The 22,895-nt window shown below is 41.0% G+C and overlaps 2 protein-coding genes across 4 annotated transcripts in view; one reads left to right on the plus strand and one right to left on the minus strand.

Moving 5' to 3' along the window:
* ZNF654 (zinc finger protein 654) overlaps positions 1–9,559 on the minus strand; it is a 61,454-nt gene extending 51,895 nt beyond the window's left edge. For both annotated transcript variants that reach the window (XM_060172109.1, XM_060172108.1), the window contains exon 1: positions 9,356–9,559. In XM_060172109.1, the coding sequence (XP_060028092.1) occupies positions 9,356–9,559 (204 nt within the window). The remainder of the gene's footprint in view (positions 1–9,355) is intronic.
* On the plus strand, positions 8,608–17,024 carry CGGBP1 (CGG triplet repeat binding protein 1). 2 transcript variants are annotated; one of them, XM_060172110.1, is made up of 3 exons: positions 9,869–10,100; positions 10,763–10,982; positions 13,081–17,024. In XM_060172110.1, the coding sequence occupies exon 3, from the start codon at positions 13,100–13,102 to the stop codon at positions 13,601–13,603; it is 504 nt and encodes a 167-aa protein (XP_060028093.1). In that variant the 5' UTR covers positions 9,869–10,100; positions 10,763–10,982; positions 13,081–13,099; the 3' UTR covers positions 13,604–17,024. The 2 variants fall into 2 exon arrangements, 1 of the variants encoding a protein (XP_060028093.1); XR_009544766.1 differs by lacking the exons at positions 9,869–10,100; positions 13,081–17,024 and adding an exon at positions 8,608–9,619 and having other exon boundaries at positions 10,763–10,966.
* The last annotated feature ends 5,871 nt before the right edge of the window (positions 17,025–22,895 follow it).

A 22,895-nucleotide genomic window follows, 5' to 3' on the forward strand; every position in this document is an offset into this window, starting at 1 on the left:
CACCAGGTTTGCCTATTCCTGGGCTGTGTGGACCTGGGATTTTGACTGTGGATGACGTTATTGGGAAGGATGGGATGACGTCTGGCCCATCCTCCGTCCCCTTGAAAGGATTAGTCTCTCTCCATTTCTTTACCATATTAGTGGCTAGCCTTTGCCCAATATTCTATCTTTGTCTAAGTCCACTATAGTTTTCATTAGTATGCTAGGCACTTCCTGTGTTGTTGCTCTCTCCACTAAAGGCTCTAGAAGCTGTGGGTTTGTTAGCAGGTATTTGACCTTTATGGGTGTAGCATTAGTTCTTTTAGTAACGTCCTTCACCGAATTTTCCTGTGTCCTTTCTATGGTGTCTAATTCATTTTCCTCATCAACCTTCATATTTTTGCAAGAATTGTTTCATCTTGTCAATTTAGTAGCCCAATTACAAAGAAATTTTAATATATCTTTTCTTTAGATAGCAGACTAAATTTGATCTTGGAGAGTGTTGTGTAAGATTTATAAAAAATTTGTCTGCCCTTGTACCAGGCGCTTTGCTTATATTTATAAAAATTTTGTTTGCCCCTCGTACCAGGTGCTTTGCCAACCAGTTTCTCACTAACTTTTTCTTACTTACTTTTTCCTTTACCTGTGGGTCAGGTGGTTAGGTAATCCAGACTAGCTCTGGACCTCTAACTTATTTCACCTAATCTTAGAACAGAGGGTTTCTTATCCACTCTTCAGAATGGTGGCTGATCCAAAGATCAGAGTCTTAGTGGCAAAGGCCTCAAGCGTTTCTAGCCAATCCATTTTCTCATCAGCCTTTCCCCTCACCTTGGACATTTTTTTTTTTTTTGTCCCAGGTGGTGGGTAATCAGCCTAGTCTCTATTTTTGAGATCTAGTCCTAGGTCACTGTCCTGAGCACCTGGTCTTAGAACAGAGGGTTTCTCCTCTGCTCATGCCTCTGGACAGGTGGTGAACACTAGGTTTCAAAGAAAATTGTAGTGCAACTGCGCTTGGGTTAAAATTCGAATTCCAGCTCCTAGAGGGTTATTTATTTATTCCCTTTTGTTGTCCTTGTTTTATTGTTGTAGTTATTATTGATATCCTTGTTGTTGGATAGGACAGAGAGAAATGGAGAGAGGAGGGGAAGACAGAGAGGGAGAGAGAAAGATAGACACCTGCAGACCTGCTTTACCGCCTGTGAAACAACTCCCCTGCAGGTGGAGAGCCGGGGGCTCGAACCAGGATCCTCACACCGGTCTTAGCGCTTTGCACCACGTGCACTTAACCTGCTGCGCTACCACCTGACTCCCAAGCACAGGATTGCTATTACCTGTACTACTTATGATGACTTCCTACCCATATGACTTCCTTTGTCATTTTAATACAAACAATTCTTCAATACTAAATTCAAGTTATTAGCTCATCCACTAAATAATTTCCTGACTATTTCTATTACAAGTAATCTCTCTGTGGGTGGGAAATAGCATAATGGCTATTCAAAAGTCTGAAGCTGAGATCCCAGGCTTAATCCTCAGCACCATTATAAACTAAAGCTGAGCTGTAATCTGGAATAAAAAAAATTGGTAAAATAAAAAGGAAAAAGTAATTATAGTAGTCTCTCGATGTACTTTATTTATTTTACCAGAGCACTGCTCAGCTCTGGCTTATGGTGGTGCAGGGGACTGAACCTGGGAATTTGGAGCCTAAGGCAAGAGAATCTCTTTACATAGCCATTATGCTGCCTATCCCCGCCCTGTGCTATTTATTTTACCAGAGCACTGCTCAGCTCTACTTAGTGGTGCTGGGGACTGAAGCTGGGACCTTTGGAGCCTCAGGAATCAAAGGCTCTTTACATAGCATAGTGCAGCCTCAGCCCTGTAAGTAGTCTCTCTATCTTCATTAAGGCTTTATTGCTCTAGGCTGACTTTTTCAGACAGAAACCAAAGGAGAAAGGAAAAATGGTTACAGTAGGACTCCAACTTGGGTCACAGGCTTGGGAAATCAACAGGATCATTTCTTAGAGAAAAATCTTGAGGGCAGGGGAGACAGTATAATAGTTATGCAAAAAAAAAATGTTCACAGCTGGGGCTCCAAGGTCCCAAGTTCAACCCCCAACTCTATCATAAGGCAGAACTGAGCAGTGTTCTGGTCTCTCTCTCTTTCTCTCATTCAAATAAAATAAGGAGCTGGGTCATGATGCACCTGCTTGAGGGCACACATTGCAGTGTACAAGGACCAGAATTCAAGCCCTCAGTCCCCATTTGCAGAAGGGAAACTCTAGTGAAGCAGTGCTATAGCTGTCTCTCTACCTTTCTCTCCCCCCCTCAACTTCTGTCTATTGCTACCCAAATTAAATAAATAAACAAATGAATAAAACAGGACTGGGGGACAGCATTATGGTTATGCAAAAAGACTTTCATGCCTGAGGCACCAAAAGTCCCTGGTTCGATTCCCAGTACCACCATATTCGGGAGCTGAGTAGTGCTCTGGTAAACAAAATATTATTTAAAAATTCTGAAAGCATAAATTTGATTCTCTCCCTTTACATTCAAAAACATCTGGGGGGGGGTAGTAACTAACATAATAGTTATGCAAAGAGACTCCTGCCTGAGGCTCCAAAGTTCCAGGTTCAACCCTCCCCTCACCAAAGGTAGAGGTGATTACTGCTCTGGTAATTAAGAAAAAAAAAAACTTCAATTTCTGATGCCTTAAGTTTTCTTTAAATCATTACTACTCAGTAACTGCTTCAGTATGTCAGATATATTAAATACATATGCACAAGATGCTACAATAGAACATCAAGTACATGTTCCTAGAGATAATGTTATGAGCTAATTGGAATATGCAGCTCATAGACTTTCAGGCTGATTCCAATCTATCGCAGGCAGACTAGCTATACTGACTGAAATAAACTGATGGTTTGGTTTATTATCTGTACAATGGGAAGCAATCAAAATATGAGGTATATGAATGTGTAGACCACACCAACGAAATAAGCAAGTTTTCGTGATATTAAAGTCATAAGCACACATATATCAAATCATTAGCAATAGCAATTAGTGACTATTCAAAACATTTTACTTCTAGTGCAAATGAAACTGATTTCATTCACCTCTAGTTAGAGAAATACAAGCTCATAAACTGTGTATATAATTTTACTAGGATAGTCATGTTTATATGTACACATACGTAGCATATATATATACAATATGTATAATATGTATATACATAGTCACAGTAAATAGACATACTCTGTGCAACTACTACTATTTACTGATATATTGGGTTGTCGGAGAAGTCGTGACTTATTTTTCCTATGTATTTCCAAGGGCACTCACTTATTTATATGAAGTGCAAAGATCAATCAACGATAATATTGCCCATTTTGGCCGATAACCTTTTGTCATCTCTCAGTAAGTTTCAAAATTCCTCATTCATAGATCCTGTCTTTATCAGTGAAAAACTGAAACAAGTTGCTGATTTACAGCCCTATCTGATTTGAGTGTTATATCACATTAATAGTTTCAAAAAGATCAAAACAAGTAGAAGTCTGAAGGCACACCCTCAGAGAATAGTAGGTGTGAGAACATCTCATCCAAGCCCCAGTAATTTTTGATCAAACGTGTGTGGTCTCTTGTGTCGTAATAGAGCACAACTCCTTTACAATTAACAAGCTCTGGATGTTTCTGAATTTTAAAATTAATAGATATATATTATTTATTATTGGGTTAGAGTAACTGAGAGGTGAGGGGGAAGTAGAAAGGGAAAGAGATAGAGACACGTGCAGCTCTACTTCACCACTTTCCCCCTCCCTATAGGCGGGGACCAGGGGATTAAGCCTGGGTCCTCGTGCAGTGTAATGTGTATGCTTAACCAGGTCCACTACCGCCTGGCCCCTGGATGTTTCTGGATGATGGATTCTTTCAGATTGTCCAGCTGTTGACAGTATACCATCAAACTGAATGATTGACAAAACTGTTTTGTAAATTCTATCCCAAGACTAAGAGGTAAAGATTGTATTTTATTACCAAAGTTATGGCCCCCTAGGAATATACCTAAAATAGACACCCTAGCTTCTGATCACCCTAAAATCCCTATTCTAACCTGCTCTATACCTACTTTCTGGTTCCTGTTTATTAAACATTTGTCCTGCCTCATATCTTAGCTTGCCTTTCAAACACTGAGTTGCAGATGCTACTCTGACTCCATCCTGAACTCCCTGAGTAGATGACCTCAATGAGTCCCAGAACATGGCCTCTTCAGAAACAAGCTGGGTGTATAGATAGACCTGCCAACGTCCATGTCCAGCAAAGAAGTAACTATGCAAGTCAGAATTCCCACCTTCTGTACCCCATAAAGAATTTTGGTCCACATTCCCAGAGGGGGAGAAATGTTAGAGGAAGATGAACAAAGGGCTCTGAAACCCAACTGCATTAGGATGGAGAGAAGAAGGAAAAAGGAAAAAAGTAGGCAAATATATATAAATATAGTTATAGAAATAATAGTCAACCTGTATAGTTGACCCTGGGAGAACTATTGCAGTTTCCAATGGAGGGAATGGGGACACAGAAATATGGTGGCGGGAATGGTGTGGAGCTGTACCCTATTATCTTCCAACTCTGTGAACCACTATTAAACTACCAAAAAAAGTATTGTCCTAAAACAGTCAAATTAATTTCTTCAAAGTAAAAAGACATTAGGAAGTACTTTATAAAATCATGAGGTGAATGCTTTTTCTATTAGATTTCCTCTTAGGAAGAAGTTATAGTAACTCACATACAGCGGCTAAAGTGGTTTAAATAAATAGTTTGAGGGTGGGGGTAGCTAGCACAATGGTTATACAAACACTCTCATGCCTGAGGCTCTGTCAAGTCCCAGGTTCAATCCCCCGCACCGCCATAAGCCAGAGCTGAGCAGTGCCCTGGTAAAAAAAAAAATATATATATATATATATACACACACACACACACACATATAAATATATACAGTTTGAACACCATAAAATGCTATTTTGCCACGCCATCTCCATTACAGACATACCTCTAAGAGTTCCAATATTAAGGGGACAGCTAGGAAACCCCTGTACTGTTGGTATTTCAGACCAGACAGTTCTTTGTTATGGCTTCTCTGTAGAATGTAAGATATTTTAACATCCCTGACTGATATACATTGATGTCAGCAGGAAACCCCCAGTAATCAAAAATACCTATGATGCTGTCAAATGTATCTGCAATGCAAAAAACTGAATTTCTGAGAAATGTAGTTGCTACTGCAAATCATTTAGCACCTCATCAGGAGCATCTGGTTTCTTTACTAGTTAAATAACAAAATTCTGGAATTGTACTATTTCTCAAAGGTTCACTGTGGAATATAAACTATCAGTGACCTACAGATAAGATTATCTCTAATGTTCCTCTTAAACCTTCAGAGGATTTCACATGAGAGAAATGTTAATAGCTTCTATTTAAGCCTATCTCTGTGCTAGGTATAATACTGAGCAGTTCATATCCACTCTCTCATTCTACATTCATAACATCCCCATGGGAAGGCTATTAACCCCACAGTAGTAAGAAAAGATTTTAAGTCTATATTAATCAGCGTATTAAAGTGTTTCCAGAAATACTTATTTATCATTTATTATATTCATTCTGGCATGGATCTAAGAAAATACCTGAAGTTACTCAGTTTATAGTCAATTTATGATAGAAACATTTCACTGCTATACAGCATCAAAAATAAGTTGAATTATTACAACCTCCAGAAATTAGTCAAGTATTCACAGTAGCTAATGAGTCGGAGAAAGAATACTGTATCTGCTGCTTGAAGTATTATTCATACTATAGTATAATGAAAAAGTACTTTAAATTTTTTTTATTCATGATTTCACGAATACTTCCAGCAATCCTTTTGCACAACCTGTCATTTTAACTTTATTTAAAAAAAAAAATCCACCAAGAAATGGCTCAGTGGCAGAACACAGGCATGAAATAAATCATAGGTTGGATCCTAGGCACCTTATACTTCAAGAGTTGAATAGTGGCTTGCATGCTCAAAACTCTCCAGCTCGCTTGCACTCTCTCATACATAAACACATAAACCTTAACTTTTTTTTTTCTAATTATTCTAGGATTTGAAAAAAAATTAACTATTGGATAGAGACACAAAGACACCTGCAGCCCTGCTTCATCACTCATGAACCTTTCCCTCTGCAGGTGGGGACCAGGGACTTGAACCTCAGTCCTTGCACACTGTAATGTGTGTGCTTGAATCACATGTGCCACTGACAATTCCCCTTGAAATTTCAATCTGCTGTTTGGTATAAACTGAAGCTTGGACTCAACTCTCACCTTGTATACTTAAAAAAATAAAAAAGTTAACTTGTTCAGGCCTCCCATTTCAACTCAAGAAGACCCCTCTGGCAACCGTAAGAGTTTATAAGCACTCATTTAAAATTATATTCCCCTTCTTATTCTCAAAGCAAATTATTATTGAAGGGCCAACTCTGTGTAAACACTTGTTGAAATTGTACTAATAAAAGCTAAGGAAGTGGGCTGTGGACAATGCAGAATGGCTATGCAAAAAAACTTTCATGCCTGAGGCTCCTAGTTCAATTCCTAGTCCCAGCTCCAGTCCCCAGCACCACCATAAACCACAGCTGAGCAGTACTCTGGTAAAAAAAAATATATATATATATATATATATATATATAATTATTATAAGATAAATATTTAAAGTATATAAAAAAGAGCAAAGGGAGCTATGTGATAGGGACAGTATATGCAATACTGCACTAAAAGAACTACTTGGAAATCAACTGTCAATTTCTCAAATCTCTCATCTCAAAAGTCAGCTGATGCCTAAGAGATTTTATAATTATAAAACTGTTTCTCAAATTGAACCGTGTAGCATCAAATGCAGAGTGTATGCATAATTCATCACATATATTGTCTTGTTTTACAAGCACCTCTCTTTAAAAAGATGTGTTCCTTCCTCTCCCTTCACCCACACAACTAGCAGCTAACAAATCTTGATTCACATTTCCTCTAAAGCGAGGAAGACAAATTAGAGCCTTTTTCAACTCTATAAGGTTATGTGTATAATTCACGACCTTAACTGTCACACACGTGACACATACTATCCGTTTTATGGGTTATTCAAATTAAGTCATGCACTAATAAATTTAAGTCACTTAATACTATTCTTAGTAAATATTAGGAAATAAAATCTTTATACCGCAATTCTTTTGTGAATTTGTAAGATATCGCTTCCCTTAGCAGCAAATAAAACAGCTACTATGCTAGAATTTATTCATGGACATAACTTAATACAGGTATTATTTTGTTTTAAGTTTTCTAAAGCTCACCTACAAGAACCAGGCCCAAATGCAAAAGGACAGATCTACTGGTAATCTAGAGCGCTGTAAAGCCTGCCAATGAGGTTTCAGGTAAGAGTTGTTGATAAGAGTACGTCTCTATCACAGTCATAAATCGGAAATATAATATAAAATGTATCAAATTTACTTTTTTTCCTTAAGAATTTAGAAGGTAGTGGAATTCTGTAATTACCTTCACTTGTTCTCCAAATAACTTACCACCGTGATTTGCACACTTATTTCCTAAGCTAAATTTGTTCATAAAATTAATATCCAGGAATAGAATGGGATTGTAAAAAAAAAAGTTCCCCAAAAGTATAAAATTTCAAGTTACACAGTAATTAAGGGTTATCCGATCAATTAAATCTGCGAAGTTAAATGTAACCAAAATCAGTTTCTCATTAATGATATAAAAAGACTTTGCTACCCATGAACACACCCCAAGTCCAACTCTACCCCACTTTTCTCGTCTAAAATCCCGATGTTACCAGATCTACCCATAACGTGGCTTTCCAGGTGTTTACAAGGCCACAGCACCCGGAAAACACCCCAACTCGAATCTGGCGCAGACTAACCAACCTAAGACCGCGAGCAAGAATCAGGGTTCACCAGAGAACTGGCTCCACGTCCACACCGCGACGGCCTCTCCCGAGGAGGTGCAGGTGGAGAAAGAGGCGTCAGAAGAGCAAAAGCACGAAACTGTTCAGGTGCTAATAACTCCCTGCGTTTCCTTTCCAAGGTTTGGATGGGCGGGAAAAATAAATCTCAGCGAACACAACGACCGCCTCGTATCCACTTCGTCTCCTGGTCATCACCAAGGCGAAGTTAATAAGCAGCTTTAATACCTGGAGGACCCCGAGCCTTCATCCATGCGTCCCTGCGTCCGTGCGTCTGTCCGTCCACTCACCACCCCGTTTGTCAGAAGTGGAAGCTGTCAGGCACAGAGGAGGTCACACCGCCAGCAAGTGGAAGGAGCCAAGGAGCCGGGGCCGGGCCGGGCTTCGAACCCCTGACCCACCGACGAGATGACCTAACGACTTTATTATTATTATTATTATTTTTATTGAAGGAACTGGGTGGAAAAGTCGTTGAGATCTTTCCTCCCGGGCAACGTGACGTTTGAGAACCCAGGGTGGATATGTGTCCCTGTGTCCGTATGTCCTGCTCCCCGGACACCCCCCGAGGCCCTCGCATCGACCGGTGGGTCGGAGGGACGGAAAGACGGAAATCCTGTCCGGACACGGCCGAGGGCTCCTCCACCTGATTTACACGTGTGGGAAGGGGGTGTCGCTGGAGCCCCACTTTAGGGGGAAAACTACTTTCTCCTAGCGACAGTTAATTGGGGTGAAGTGGGGGAGGAGAAGGAGAAAAAAAGAAAAAGAAAAAGAAAGAATGCGTGTCTAGAAAGAGGTACGGGGGGGAAAGAAAACCAAACCAAACCAACCCCCCCAGGAAACATGACAGTCGCACGTCGCCACCCCGCCGGCCCGCAGCGCGGGGAGCCGGGCGATGACAGCAGAGCCCGGCGGGCGGGGTGGGGGGCAGGCAACGTGGAGGGGGCGCTGGGGGGAGACAAAAAACGGGGCGAAGGAAACGTCACCCGAGGTCCCCAAGGCGGCGAGCCGGCGCGGGCGTGGGCAACCGCCGGCCGGGGGGACCCCAGTGGCCGCAGCCGTGGGGTCCGCGCGGGGCGGGGGCGGGGCGGCGCGGCGCGGCGCGGCGCGGGGCGGGACCCGCCTGTCAGGACCCGGCCCCGCCGCCTCCGCCGCCCGCCCCGAACTCGGACTTTCCCAACAGCCCGAACCCAACGCTCGGGTCATCCCGGCCCGGCTCCCCGCCCCCCACCGCCAGGCGGGGAGGTGCGGCGCGAGCTTCAGCCTCCCTCCTTCCCTCCCTCGCCCCGGTCGGGCTGGTGGCACCGGCAGCGAACACATAGTCCGGGATTCGGGGGCCCAGAGGGCGCCGGGAGGCCCAGCGCCCGGTGACAAGTCCCGGCGCCTCACCTGACAGAAGCGTCGGCAGTAATCCCGACTGCTGATCGCAACGCCGCCGCCGCCGCCACCGCCGCCGCCGCCGTCACCGCAGCCGCCGACGCCTCTACCGTCGCACGTAGCTCGCACCCCCGCAGAGCCAGGCGGAGACTCCACAATGGCCACGAGCTCTTCTCCGAGGCGTTCGGCCTCTTGGTCGCTCTCTTCCTCCGCCATGAGGCTCTCGCAGCCCAGCGCGTACCAGCCCCTGCGCCGCCGCCGCTGGAGCTGCCTCGGGTAACCTCCTCCTCCTCCTCTAGTTCCCTCCCCCTTCCCCCCCCCCCCGCCTCTGCCGGACAGGGGCCTCTCCGCGGGCTCTACTTCCGGCTCCGCCCACCCACGCCCCCAATTCTCATTGGGCGGCTTTAGCCGCCAATCACACAGGCGCCCGGCCTTCCATGCTCACTGGCCAAACCAGCCATCTGTTTGAGAGGCCCGCGACCCATTGGTCAGTGCTGCTCGGCGGTTGCTGGGGCCCGCCTACGCGCTCTGCCATAGGCGGCGCAGGAGGACGGGGCGCGGCGGGGGACACGGCGGCCGCCGCGGGGCTCCATCGAGCAACGGCGGCGGCGGCGGCGGCGGCGGCGGCCGCAGCGGCAGTGGCAGCGGCTACGGGTCCTCCTCCTTCCTCCTTCACCCTCCTGCTCCTCTTCTTCCTCTTGCTTTCCTTTCCGGCCGAGTCTCGTTGACTTCCCCTAGTGGCGACTTGGATCTTACGGTACAGAGGAGCGAGGGAGGCCGAAGGTGGGCCCGGCCGTTGGTGCGGGCGCCGGGCCCGGGGCCTTGTGTCCCAGAGCGGGAGCGGGGGCCGGGGGCGGGGCGGGGCGGGGGCGCCGTCGGCGGCGGCGGGGGGAAGAGGGAGGAGACGGGAAGCCTGACAGCGGGCGCCGCCGCCGCCGCCTGGGAGACGACCGCCAAGTAGGCTGTCGAGGTCCCGGGCCCGCGTCTGGCGGCCGGGGAGCGGCCCTGCCCGTGGCGCTGGGTGCTGGGTGCTGGGTGCAGGGTGCAGGGCGCTGGGCGCTGGGTGCTGGGTGCAGGGTGCAGGGCGCGGGCGGAGCCAGTCGGGTCGCCCCGCGCGCGGATCCCGGGCCTGGGGCGCGCGCGAGCCGAGGCTTCCGCGGGGGACGAGCGGACAGGAACGACCGGGGCGCGGGGTCCATGTTGTGCCCGGAGCTGTGCTGCCGCGTAGCCCCCCGAGAAAGGCTTTTTTTTTTGGGGGGGGGGGTGATAAAAGCACCAGCGCGGTCGCTGTGGTTGACGTTCCTGTTTTTTTTTTTTTCTTTAATTTGATCCACCCCCTTTCTCTCCCCACCCCCCTCCTCCTCCATTTTTTTTTCCTTTTTCCTTTTCTCTTTCTCATTTGTTTTTCCTGTTTTACAGCAGCGGCATGATTTCCCGGCACCACAGGGAAAACAGGGTGCAAGCCCAGAAACTATCTCCCCACCACCACTTGTTGAAAAACTGATTTTTTTCAAGGCCTGTCCGGGGTTTGACCACACGGAAAGTTGGCCGGGATTTGCAGGCAGGAGTCTCCTCGCTTTTAAGGATCAAGACGAAAAAATTAAAATAATAATAATAAATAAAGCTGGAAACGAATCCGGTAAAGATTTTAAAACTTGAAAATTTCGAATGAATTTTATTTTGACTGAACTGCTCTTTTGTTGGCTAGTTTCTGTTCTTAGCTCTCCGGCTTTCTTGTTACGCTTTTTTTTTTTTTTTTTTAACCGCCCCTTGAAAACACGGGTGTTCTTCGGAACTGTCAACTCGAGCATCCTCTGCTGGGGGGATGTTTGCCTCTGCAGTAACACAAACAAGACTTTGGAAACTTGGAAGACTGGGGTAGACAGAACTCCTTGGGGGCCGGGTGGTGACTCCCCTGGTTGAGCGCACCTGTTACAGGGCGCGAGGACCCGGGTTCGAGCCCCCCCCCACCTACAGGGGGAAATCTTCACGAGTGGTGAAGCAGGGCTGCAGGTGTCTCTCTGTTTCTCTCCCTCTGTGTCTCCCCTTTCCCTCTCAGTTTCTGGCTGTCTCTATCCAATAAGCAAAGATTTAAACAAAATTTAAAAGGAAAAAAAAACTTATGTTACCGTGACCAACTGACTTTATTTTTTTCTTTAGAGAATTGCATGTGTGTGCTTTTTGTTTGAAATATCAATACCTTATGACATAAGATTTAGACATAACTGAGCAGAAATATCCAGTGGTTTTCATTACTTAGGACCACTTGTCATAACTGGTCCTGATTTACTTTCAAAGTATAAAAAGCAAACCTGCTGTTGTAATACCCTAAATCCTTTTAAGGAAAACTCCGTTTGCCTTATCTGTAGTTGAAACCCAGTAGCCTAGGCTAGGGAAACAGCAGCATCGTGATTATGTAAAAACACCTTTCTGCCTGGGGACCCAAGTTCGGTCCCCAGCACCACCGCAAGCCTGCTGATTAGGGCTCTGGTCTTCCTGTTTCTTTTTCTCTTGTCACCTTAGAATAAATAAAATATCAAAAGACCAGAAAGGAAACCCAACCCCCTAATTATCCAGCTCTTTTTCTGGAATAGATTATCAGAGTGCTCCATTTTTTTCAAATTACATTTATGAAGCATACTTGTTCAGAGCCCACTTAGGAAAATTCTCTGATAGATTTCCAAGGAACAGAATTCATTTTGAGTTTTGTCGGTTTCATTTTCGTTTCTTGCATCTCCTTATTAACATAAGAACGTAGCCATAGGCATGGCCCTAGGAAACAAATGGGTTTTATCAACCGAGTTTGTTCTTTGTCTCAGGTTTTTAGTTCCATAGCATGGTTTTCATGATGTTCATAAAAGTTTGTTATTGGATAAAATGAGACATTACTAAGCTGTTTGTGAGTTAAATAGCTGGGAAAATAGTGAAAGATAATCATTTACATCAAGAAAGTGAGATCCAGTATCTGTCATAAACCGAGCACCATGTTCTTTTGTTCTGACTTGCTAGTTAGTAAGTAAAACATTAACAAATGTAATCATTAGCCTTTAGTGGAAAAATAGGGTTAGGAAAAAAAAAAAATCCCTTTGCATTACCACCATTTGAAAGATTGGGGAGAGATACATACCCATAACTTACTTTGAGTTCTTTATTTTGACTTGAATAGTGTCACTTTTGACTGCTGTTAATTGCATTTGGGTGGTATTCTTGGTTTTTTACTTAGAAGTTTGGAGGTTTTTTTTTTTTTTTATATAAAGAATGATGCAGCTTAGTGTCCTGCTTTTTTATAGAATTTCCTACAATGCTGAGAAACATTGGTCTGCAATTGTGAAGGGAAATAGACTCTTAAAATTCAAAGCATACCATGGATAAAGTCTTAAAAGAACCATCCATACCTAAATTGGGTGAGAGTCACATAAATAATGCTCTAAATGCTAATTTTTTTTTTTTTCAGTGATTAGGTTTTCCTAAGCAATAGTGACACAGGATAATTGGAGTTTTTCCATAATTCATTTTTTTGTTGTTTGTTTTATCCAAAATGAAAGAATTAAACCTAATTGTTTCTAATAACCTGTGCTGGTTTGGCCTTCCATTCAGAAGTTAGGGCTTAATGGGTACAGTGTCTGTTCTGATTAAGTGTCCTGAAGTTGTTAGTCTAAAACTGTATAAACCTGCCTTTTAGTGTGAATTTCTTCCTACAAAACTGTTGTTGTAACAATCGTCTCTTGTTTTTAAAGAACCTTAATCAAGGTCACAATGGAGCGATTTGTAGTGACAGCGCCACCTGCTCGCAACCGGTCTAAGACTGCTTTGTATGTGACTCCCCTGGACCGAGTCACTGAATTTGGAGGTGAGTTGCATGAAGATGGAGGAAAACTCTTCTGCACTTCTTGCAACGTGGTTCTGAATCATGTTCGCAAGTCTGCCATCAGTGACCACCTCAAGTCAAAGACTCATACCAAGAGGAAGGCAGAATTTGAAGAGCAGAATGTGAGAAAGAAGCAGAGGCCCCTAACTGCATCCCTGCAGTGCAACAGTACTGCACAAACAGAGAAAGTCAGTGTTATCCAGGACTTTGTGAAAATGTGTCTGGAAGCCAACATCCCACTTGAGAAGGCTGACCATCCAGCTGTCCGCGCTTTCCTGTCTCGACACGTGAAGAACGGAGGCTCCATACCCAAGTCAGACCAGCTGAGGAGAGCGTATCTGCCTGATGGGTATGAAAATGAGAATCAGCTCCTCAACTCACAAGATTGTTGACAAGGAGGTCACCACCATTGTGATCAAGTTAAATGATGTGGAGTATTAAAGTTGTGTTGATTGTGTGGTTCATTTTTATATTTATTACATTTAAAATCATGTATGCGGATTTTGCTATGTGTATATATAGTTGCAGGCAAAAACAACGGAACCAAACCTCACTGCAAAACTTGTTCATTTTAGTCACCAATGGTGTAATGCAAAGTTTAGGGGTTAGAGTGTTGTAGGATACCAGAAACATGATGGTTATCTTTAAAATGGTTGGGTTATTTCCTGAAATGTTTGCGCATGGAAGAATGGCCTGGGTCTTTATTTCCTCCCATCCCGCCCCCATTTTAAACACCTGTTGCCATGTATGATTATTCTTTGTGAGATTACTTACTTGGTTTAAAGACTTAACTTTGGAAATTGAAGCTGCTACCAGGCAATACCACTCACAATAACTTAAAGGAATTATTTCTGGTTAGAGGATCCTCTTCAAAAAGGAAGAGATGGTGGAAAAGTATTTTATCTTTCAATCCTTAGCAGAAAATGACTGTTTATTTCAAACTCTGATCTACTTATGTACGACATGCTTACTTTAACCTTCAGATCTTTACTTTTCCCGCTTTCCCTTTTTTAAAAGCTTACTGAATTGTATTTACTATTAGCTTTAAGTGACCAAAAGACTAAAATATTTCTTTTAATGTCAGTGCCAAAGCCTTGGGGGATTTTGCAGTGACATGATTTTAGTCTCTTAACTATAAGCCCAAAGTTTTGAACACTGGCTTTCACTTCCAAGCTGCTTCTTGAATTTGCAAGCTTTTTCATTTTTCTTTTTATACAATGTCTTACTGTATTAAGACTTAAAGATGGCATTTTAAACAGGTAGACATTTTAAGATTGAGTTTTCTGTGTTTACAGAAAATTCATAATACATGTTGACTCAGATCAGATAATAAGGAGATTCCTCCTCCATTACTATATGATTTTATTAAATATAAGTAAGAAGCAAGTTCACTTTTACTTTTATGTGCTTTGCGTCTGGTGGTACATGGTTTTTAATGGTAGCTAGTAAAAAATTGTCTAGAATTACTGGCAAGATTTTTTGTAGTGGAGATCTAGCAGTATCCTGCATAACTGAGTAAAGAGATAGTTCTCATAAAGGTCAACCATGTTCAGGAAATTATCTTTCTGAACTTTATAAATCAATAGCCCTGTTATATCCTCTTACATCGGAGACTCAAAAAAAATTTTTTTTTCTTAATTAAGCAACTGAAAACAAACTAGAGCTTTAAAAAAAAAGTCAAATTTCTTTGAAAATATCTAAATTAAAAAAAAAAGTTTACAAAACATTTCTATCACCAGGCATTGACAGAAATGTCCTGACTTGTTTTCATTAAAAAAAAAAAAAAATTATAAGCCAAAGTATAATAGAAAAAAGTTAAATTTTTATGTCTTAAGTTTCATTTGCTAACTTAAATTCCTAGGTCCTATTGTCAAAGTGCCCATCTGGTTTCAGATTTTATATATAGGTGTTTAGTTTTAAACCAAACACCAAAAAAGTCACTTGTTAAAATTTGAACTTACTGTTTGTCTCATGCTCAGTTATATTAGCATAGCACAATAAATAGGTTTAGTGCTATGCATGAATGAAGCACATGAGCAAAGCAGCATAACCAAAATATTCTTTGCTTTTATCTCACCTAGTAGACAATATGCAAACGCCCATGTTTAACTTGAATGATGTAAGAAAGTAGATGTAAGGAGCTAGAAAAATAATCGAATGCTTTTATAATGCTACTTTCAGAATGCAAAAAGGTGGTATAAGCTTTTTTCAGAATTCCATGTAATTATTCGGAATGCTCCCTTTTGTTTGGATATTAATTTGCACTAACAGCAACAAAAGTGGGAGAATACCCTTGAGTAATCCTACGAAGTAAATTACACAAAAACACCTATAACTCACATGTAAGTATTACCGAGTGGATAGTCACTTAGGATCCATTATCCGGGCATACTTCTCCTGGCTCCTCCTTTTCATATACACTATTTTTCGGGATATACTCAAATCTGTTAGGATTGTAGGATTTCCTTAGAAGTGTTTTCATCCTGTTAAGAGAATGAAGGTTTCTTCACTGATTATGAGTCTTTGCTTCCAGAAACTGGTTAACTTAGTTTCAGTTAGATAAATGAGGTAGAATAATTGTTTTTAGCCTGCTAAAACTGGTACAAATCCGTGAAACCATGGTTGGCACATGTTAGATAAGAAATGGAAACGTCTAAGAGGCATACGCGGCTGTGGAAGTGTAGTGGACGTGTACAGAAGCTTTCAATCTCAGTCTACATAGTGTTAGTGTGATGCTATACTGTTGAAACAACAGCATTTTTTTTCTACTTCCTAAGTTGTGTAGACATAAGATTTGTAATATTTCATTTATAAACTGCCTTTTAAACACCTGCATACCTGTTAATAGTGTTTTCTTGAAGTATAGTAGTAAGTCTTCCAGAATTTCACTAAATGTTTAGGGTAAATAGATCCTAGCTTGTTGAAATGTTAAATTCCTTGTTGTTTTTTGTTGTTGTTGGTTTTTGTTTGTCTTTTGTTTTGTTTTTGATCCTATGGGGCAAATAGCAAAGCCAGAAGGAGATTGTAATAATTTCTTACAGGGTGAAATTTTAGAAAGATTGTGTATGAGAGCATATATAGTTATTATCATCTTTTTAAGACTTTTTTTTTTTTTAATGCTACTTCGAGTTGGCACATTTAGCCATATTGAATTTTCTGGGACCAGAAAACTAAAGTGTAAGAAAAAAATATATCTTGTGATTATAACCAATTAAGTATCAACTTGATACTGTTCTGTAGTATTAATTGCTTAAAAACTTGTAATAACTGGCAAGCTCTCCCAGCAGAAAGTTCTGTGTTAAAATTTGCCTAAAAGTTTTTGTATCTGAATGTTAATGGAAAACACATATAAATGAAATAAAGTTTAAGATGGCCTAAAACAAAGGTCACAGACAATTCATTTTGGCGTTTAGTTTTTGTAAGTGCTCTCTGGTTTGATTTACCCTGTCATTAAGCGAATACAAATCACCTAATTGAGTAGATTTATTCTTTAATTTCATTAAAGGTAGTAACCTAAAATAAAACGCTTTGTTTATCTGGTCAGCACTGATTAAAATGTGAATAGTCAGGTGGCTATCCTAAATCTTGGTTTATCTCAATCCATACCATCATAGCTCTGTAATATAAATAAAATTTTCTGGTGGTGGTATTCTTGTATCCTGAATACTGTACTCATTAGAATTTTGCTATGTTCATTTCTGTATTTCCATTTTTTTTTCTGCTCATGCATGTATACTTAGTATTAAGTTTCCCATTTAAAGTTCTGTCTCTAGGTCTTAGAAATAAACTTCAAAACAATTGTTTAAGACATTACTGGAAGCAGATTTTGTGAGTCAATGACATAAACTTCAAACTTTATTTAAAAAATCAGGGTAATTTTCTTGTGTTTCATTTTTGCTAATTAAACCTCTAGTATGATCTATCCTTTAACTCAATTATAGAAATATGTCGGGCTGGGTGACGGTGTAACCTTTGAAGCACATGTAGTAGCACTAATGCCTACGCTCCGAGCCTACCTGTAGGGAGGGTGCTTCCCAGACAGTGAAGCAGGTCAGCAGGTCTCTCTATATCTCCCCTTCCCCTCTCAGTTTCTCCCTGTCCTATCCAATAAAATGGGGGGAAAGAAATGGCCACGAGGAGCAGTGGATTGTTAGCGCTCTGCTCTCATGGAGCCCCAGCAATCACCCTGGTGGCAAAAAAAAAAAAAAAACATGTCAAGTCAGATTTACATCATGGCTACAATTAGTCATTTTCTATAAGATTAAGTACTATTTATATATGGCAGTGAATTAGGGATATTTGAAATTTTTTTTCAAATCACTTGGGGGCGGGATAATGATTTACAATACAGTTGTTGACAATGGGTACAATTTCTGATCTCCCTTTGGTAGGTGTCTGCAAAATACTCAGCCTCATCAGAGACTTGTCTTCATCTTCATTTTTCATAAATAAGTTTTATTAAATGCAAAACAATCCAGTATATATTTCCCTGTATCTCCTAACTGCTTATCTCCTAACTGCTAACTTGTTTTCTGTGTAAATCAAGTTGTACTATTTACCTGAAATCTGGTGTGTCTCAGATATTCTGAGATGAAGATAATCTAGCCCTGTGTAAACTAAAACTAAGACTTAACTGGTGTATGTGATAGTGATCATGGTACAAATTTCAGTGGAAGAACCCTCTAATAAGTTACTTGGTTTCAGTGGTTTTAGGTGTATACTATTCAGAGTGACTTTTCTTAGTTCTCACTTGGATGGTGAAATCAGATCACTTAAAAGCTCATGTCCAAAAAAAGCCCATTTTTGGTTAAACTTGAGTAATATACAATCAACTAGTATTTATTGAATCCCTGTCATGTGTTTGACATGAGCCATTGAAACACAACAGAGAAGTTTTTTCTGCCTTCAAGAAATCTATATTGTAGTGATTATTCACTGTCATAATACAGTAAAAGACTAGCTGACAAAGAGGGTCAGATTGCATATACCTATATATAGATTTTTTTTTCAACTTCAATGTCACTGTATTTGAGGGAATGTTGATTTACAGAATTGTTATAGTACATTTTCACATTTCCCCAGGATAGGCTTCAGTACCTTGTACCTTCCACCTTATCAAAAACTCCTCTTGTTTCATCATATATCTCTTCTCTTCCTCCTTGTAAGTCTGTACCTGCTGCAGCCTACTTCTGTCCTTTGAGGTCCCATGCTACATTGTCCTTTGCTTTTGTTTCTTAGATCCCATTTATGAGTAAGATTATCCAGTATTTGTCCTCCTGATTTATTTTGCTCAACATTCCTGCCTTGAAGCAAAAGAGATTTTGACCTGTCTTACATCTGAGTAATATTCCATATCAAACTGACACATTGATTTTTGCATTCGTTAGCCAGTATGGACAATGAAATTAAGATTGTAAATATCTGATTGACTTGTTTTCTAAATACTGCAAAGAATAAGGTAGGGGGAGATAGCATAAAGGTTATGAAAAAAACAGACTCTCCTGTCTGAGGCTCTGAGTTCCCAGGTTCAAGTCCCCACACCACGATAAGCCAGAGCTGAACAGTCTGCTCTATTTAAAATTAAAAAAATTTTAAAAAAGACTGTATAGGATAGCAATCATCATAATTCAATTAAGAAAAAAAGTAACATGGGGGTCAGGTGGTGGCACACCTGGCTGAATGTGCACATTATAATGCACAAAGACCCAGGTTTGAGCCCCCTGACCCCCACCTGCAGGGGGAAAGCTTCATGGGTGATGAAGTAATATTGTAGGTGTCTCTCTGTCTCTCTCCCTTTCTATAACCCTTTCCCTCTCCATTTTGGCTGTCTCTATCAAATAAATAAAGATAGTAACAGAAGAATACTAACACTTCCAGATATGCTTTATATTTGGCATACTTTAGAATCTTTTCTTTTTAATATTTATTTATTTATTCCCTTTTGTTGCCCTTGTTGTTTTATTGTTGTAGTTAATATTGATGTCATCATTGTTGGATAGGACAGAGAGAAATGAAGAGAGGAGGGGAAGACAGAAAAGGGGAGAGAAAGACACCTGCAGACCTGCTTCACCATCTGTGAAGCGAACCCCCTGCAGGTGGGGATCTGGGGGCTCGAACCAGGATCCTTAAGCTGGTCCTTGGGCTTCGCGCCACATGCGCTTAACCTGCTGAGCTACCGCCCTACTCCCTTTTTTTTTTTTTGCTTTTCTGTTTATAGCAGTGCATTAATAGGGCACAGGGGTACATAGCATAATCATTAAGCAAAGAGACTCTCATGCCTGAGGCTCCAAAGTCCCAGATTCAATCTTCTGTACCACCATAAACCAGAGCTGAGCAATGCTCTGGTTAAAAAACAACAAAAAAACATTATTGCAATATAAAGTTTTAAAAATAAAATGCTAAGTGATTTATAATCAGTAGTCCTTATCCTCATTGTTACATCCTTCCTTTGTTCTTTCTTTTCCTCATCACCTGTTTATTCTTAGACTTCTATACTTCTGAGTGGTATATTTTACACAATAATTTTGAACTATATTTTCTAGACGTGACATTTTGCTATACAAGAGTCTTAAAACGGCAGTCTGGTAGTAGTGCAGCGGGTTAAGTGCACGTGGCGCAAAGCACAAGGACTGGCAGTAAGGATCCCTGTTCGAGCCCCCAGCTCCCCACCTACAGGCTACAGGGGAGCCATTTCACAAGTGGTGAAGCATGTTTGCAGGTATCTGTTCTTCTCCCCCTCTCTATCTTCCCCTCCTCTCTCCATTTCTCTCTGTCCTAACCAACAATGATGATATCAATAATAATAACAACAATAAAACAACAAGGGCAACAAAAAGGGAATAAACTTTTTTTTTTTTTTAAGTCTTTTGGCCTTTTGTTTGTTTGTTTTACCAGAGCTGTGCTCAGCACTAGTTTATGGCAGTGGCAGTGTAGGGGACTGAGCCTGGGACTTTAGAGCCTCAGGCATGAGGCTTAACCATTATGCTATACCCCCACCTTCCATTCTTGCTTTCTACAAACATCACACATTTCACCATGGGATTTTCTTTTTATTTCTTTATTGGGGATTAATGTTTTACATTCAAGAATAAGTACAATAGTTTGTACATGCATAACATTCCCCAGTTTCCCATATAACAATACAACCCCCACTAGGTCCTATATCATCCTTCATGGACCTGTATTCTCCCCACCCACCCACCCCAGAGTCTTTTACTTTGGTGCGATATGCCAATTCCATTTCAGGTTCTACTTGTGTTTTCTTTTCTGATCTTGTTTTTCAACTTCTGCCTGAGAGTGAGATCATCCCATATTCATCCTTCTGTTTCTGACTTATTTCACTTAACATGAATTTTTCAAGATCCATCCAAGATCGGCTGAAGTCACCATTTTTTGCAGCTGAGTAGTATTTCATTGTGTATATATACCACAACTTGCTCAGCCACTCATCTGTTGTTGGACACCTGGGTTGCTTCCAGGTTTTGGCTTTTACAAATTGTGCTGCCAAGAACATATGTGTACACAGATCTTTTTGGATGGATGTGTTGGGTTCCTTAGGATATATCCCCAGGAGAGGAATTGCAGGATCATAGGGTAGGTCCATTTCTAGCCTTCTGAGAGTTCTCCAGACTGTTCTCCACAGAGGTTGGACCAATTGACATTCCCACCAGCAGTGTAGGAGGGTTCCTTTGATCCCACACCCTCTCCAGCATTTGCTGCTGTTACCTTTTCTGATGTATGACATTCTCACAGGAGTGAAGTGGTATCTCATTGTTATCTTTATTTGCATTTCTCTGACAATCAGAGGCTTGAAGCATTTTTTCATGTGTTTCTCAGCCTTTTGGATCTCTTCTGTGGTGAATATTCTGTCCATGTCCTCCCCCCATTTTTGGATGGGGTTATTTGTTGTCTTCTTGTTGAGTTTGGCAAGCTCTTTATATATGTTGCTTATTAAACTCTTATCTGATGTATGGCATGTAAAGATCTTCTCCCATTCTGTGAGGGGTCTCTTGGTTTGGGTAGTGGTTTCTTTTGCTGTACAGAAGCTTTTTAATTTGATGTAGTCCCATAGGTTTATACTTGCCTTAGTCTTCTTTGTAATTGGATTTGTTTCATTGAAGATGTCTTTAACATTTATGCGGAAAAGAGTTCTGCCAATATTTTCTTCTAAGTATCTGATCGTTTCTGGTCTAACATCCAAGTCTTTGATCCACTTGGAATTTACTTTTGTATTTGGTGAAATACAGTGATTCAGTTTCATTCTTCTGCATGTTTCAACCCATTGTTTCCAGCACCATTTGTTGAAGAGACTCTGCTTTCCCCATTTACTAGTCTGGGCACCTTTGTCAAAGATTAGATGTCCATAGGTGTGGGGCCTCACTTCTGGATTCTCAATTCTATTCCACTGGTCAGTGTGTCTATTCATGTTCCAGTACCAAGCAGTTTTGATGACAATGGCCCTATAACACAGTTTGAAATCTGGGAGTGTGATGCCTCTGGTTCTGTTCTTTTTTCTCAAGATAGTTTTGTCAATTCTAGGTCTTTTCTGGTTCCAGATAAACATTTGTAGCATTTGTTCTATTCTCCTAAAAAATGTGCTTGGGATCTTGATGGGGATAGCACTGAATTTGTAGATGGCTCTGGGTAATATATTCATTTTGATGATGTTAATTCTACCAACCCATGAACATGGAATATCTTTCCACTTCTTTGTGTCTTTTTCAATTTCTTTGAGTAGTGACTCATAATTTTCAGTATACAAGTCTTTCACTTCTTTGGTTAGGTTTACTCCTAGATATTTTATTGTTTTTGTTGCTATAGAAAAAGGAACTGATTTCTGGATTTCAATTTCTTCTAACTTAGTGTTTGCATAGAGGAATGCCACTGACTTTTGAATGTTAATTTTGTAGCCTGACACCTTACTGTATTGCCTGATGATTTCCAAAAGCTTCTTGCTGGATTCCTTAGGTTTTTCCATGTATACTATCATGTCATCTGCAAATAAGGAGAGTATGACTCTTCTCTTACAATCTATATCCCTTTAATTCCTTGCTCTTGCCTGATTGCTATGGCAAGACCTTCCAACACTATGTTGAATAGTAATGGTGATAGTGGGCAGCCCTGTCTAGTACCTGATCGGAGTGGAAATGCTTCCAGTTTTTCACCATTGAGTATGATGTTGGCTGTAGGTTTGCTATATATAGACGCCACTATCTTCAGGAATTTTCCATCTATTCCCATTTTTTGTAGTGTTTTGATCATAAAGGGATGTTGTATTTTGTCAAAGGCTTTGTCTGTATCTATTGATATGACCATGTGGTTTTTGGTCTTGCTTTTGTTGATGTGGTCACCATAGGATTATTATAGAGTCAAGATCGATAGAAAATATTTTTCTTTGGCTATGTAAATGTTCACTTCTGAACTGATCAGTGTACTGTACTTATTTCCTGTCATAGAAATTTCCTTTAAATTATTTTAATCTTTATTTTCCATTTGCTGTCTTCCTTTTATTTTCTTTTTTCTTTTTCCAAATGTACTGCTAGAACAAATGCCTATAGGCAGATAGCTTTCAAATTCTTAAAGAGAGCAACTAACTGATCAATTCTTTTTTTTAAAAAGTAATTTATTTATTTATTCATGAGAAAGATAGGAGGAGAGAAAGAACCAGCCATCAGGGAGTTGGGC

This window comes from Erinaceus europaeus, chromosome 14 (assembly GCF_950295315.1).
Source record: "Erinaceus europaeus chromosome 14, mEriEur2.1, whole genome shotgun sequence".
Classification (NCBI taxonomy): domain Eukaryota; kingdom Metazoa; phylum Chordata; class Mammalia; order Eulipotyphla; family Erinaceidae; genus Erinaceus; species Erinaceus europaeus.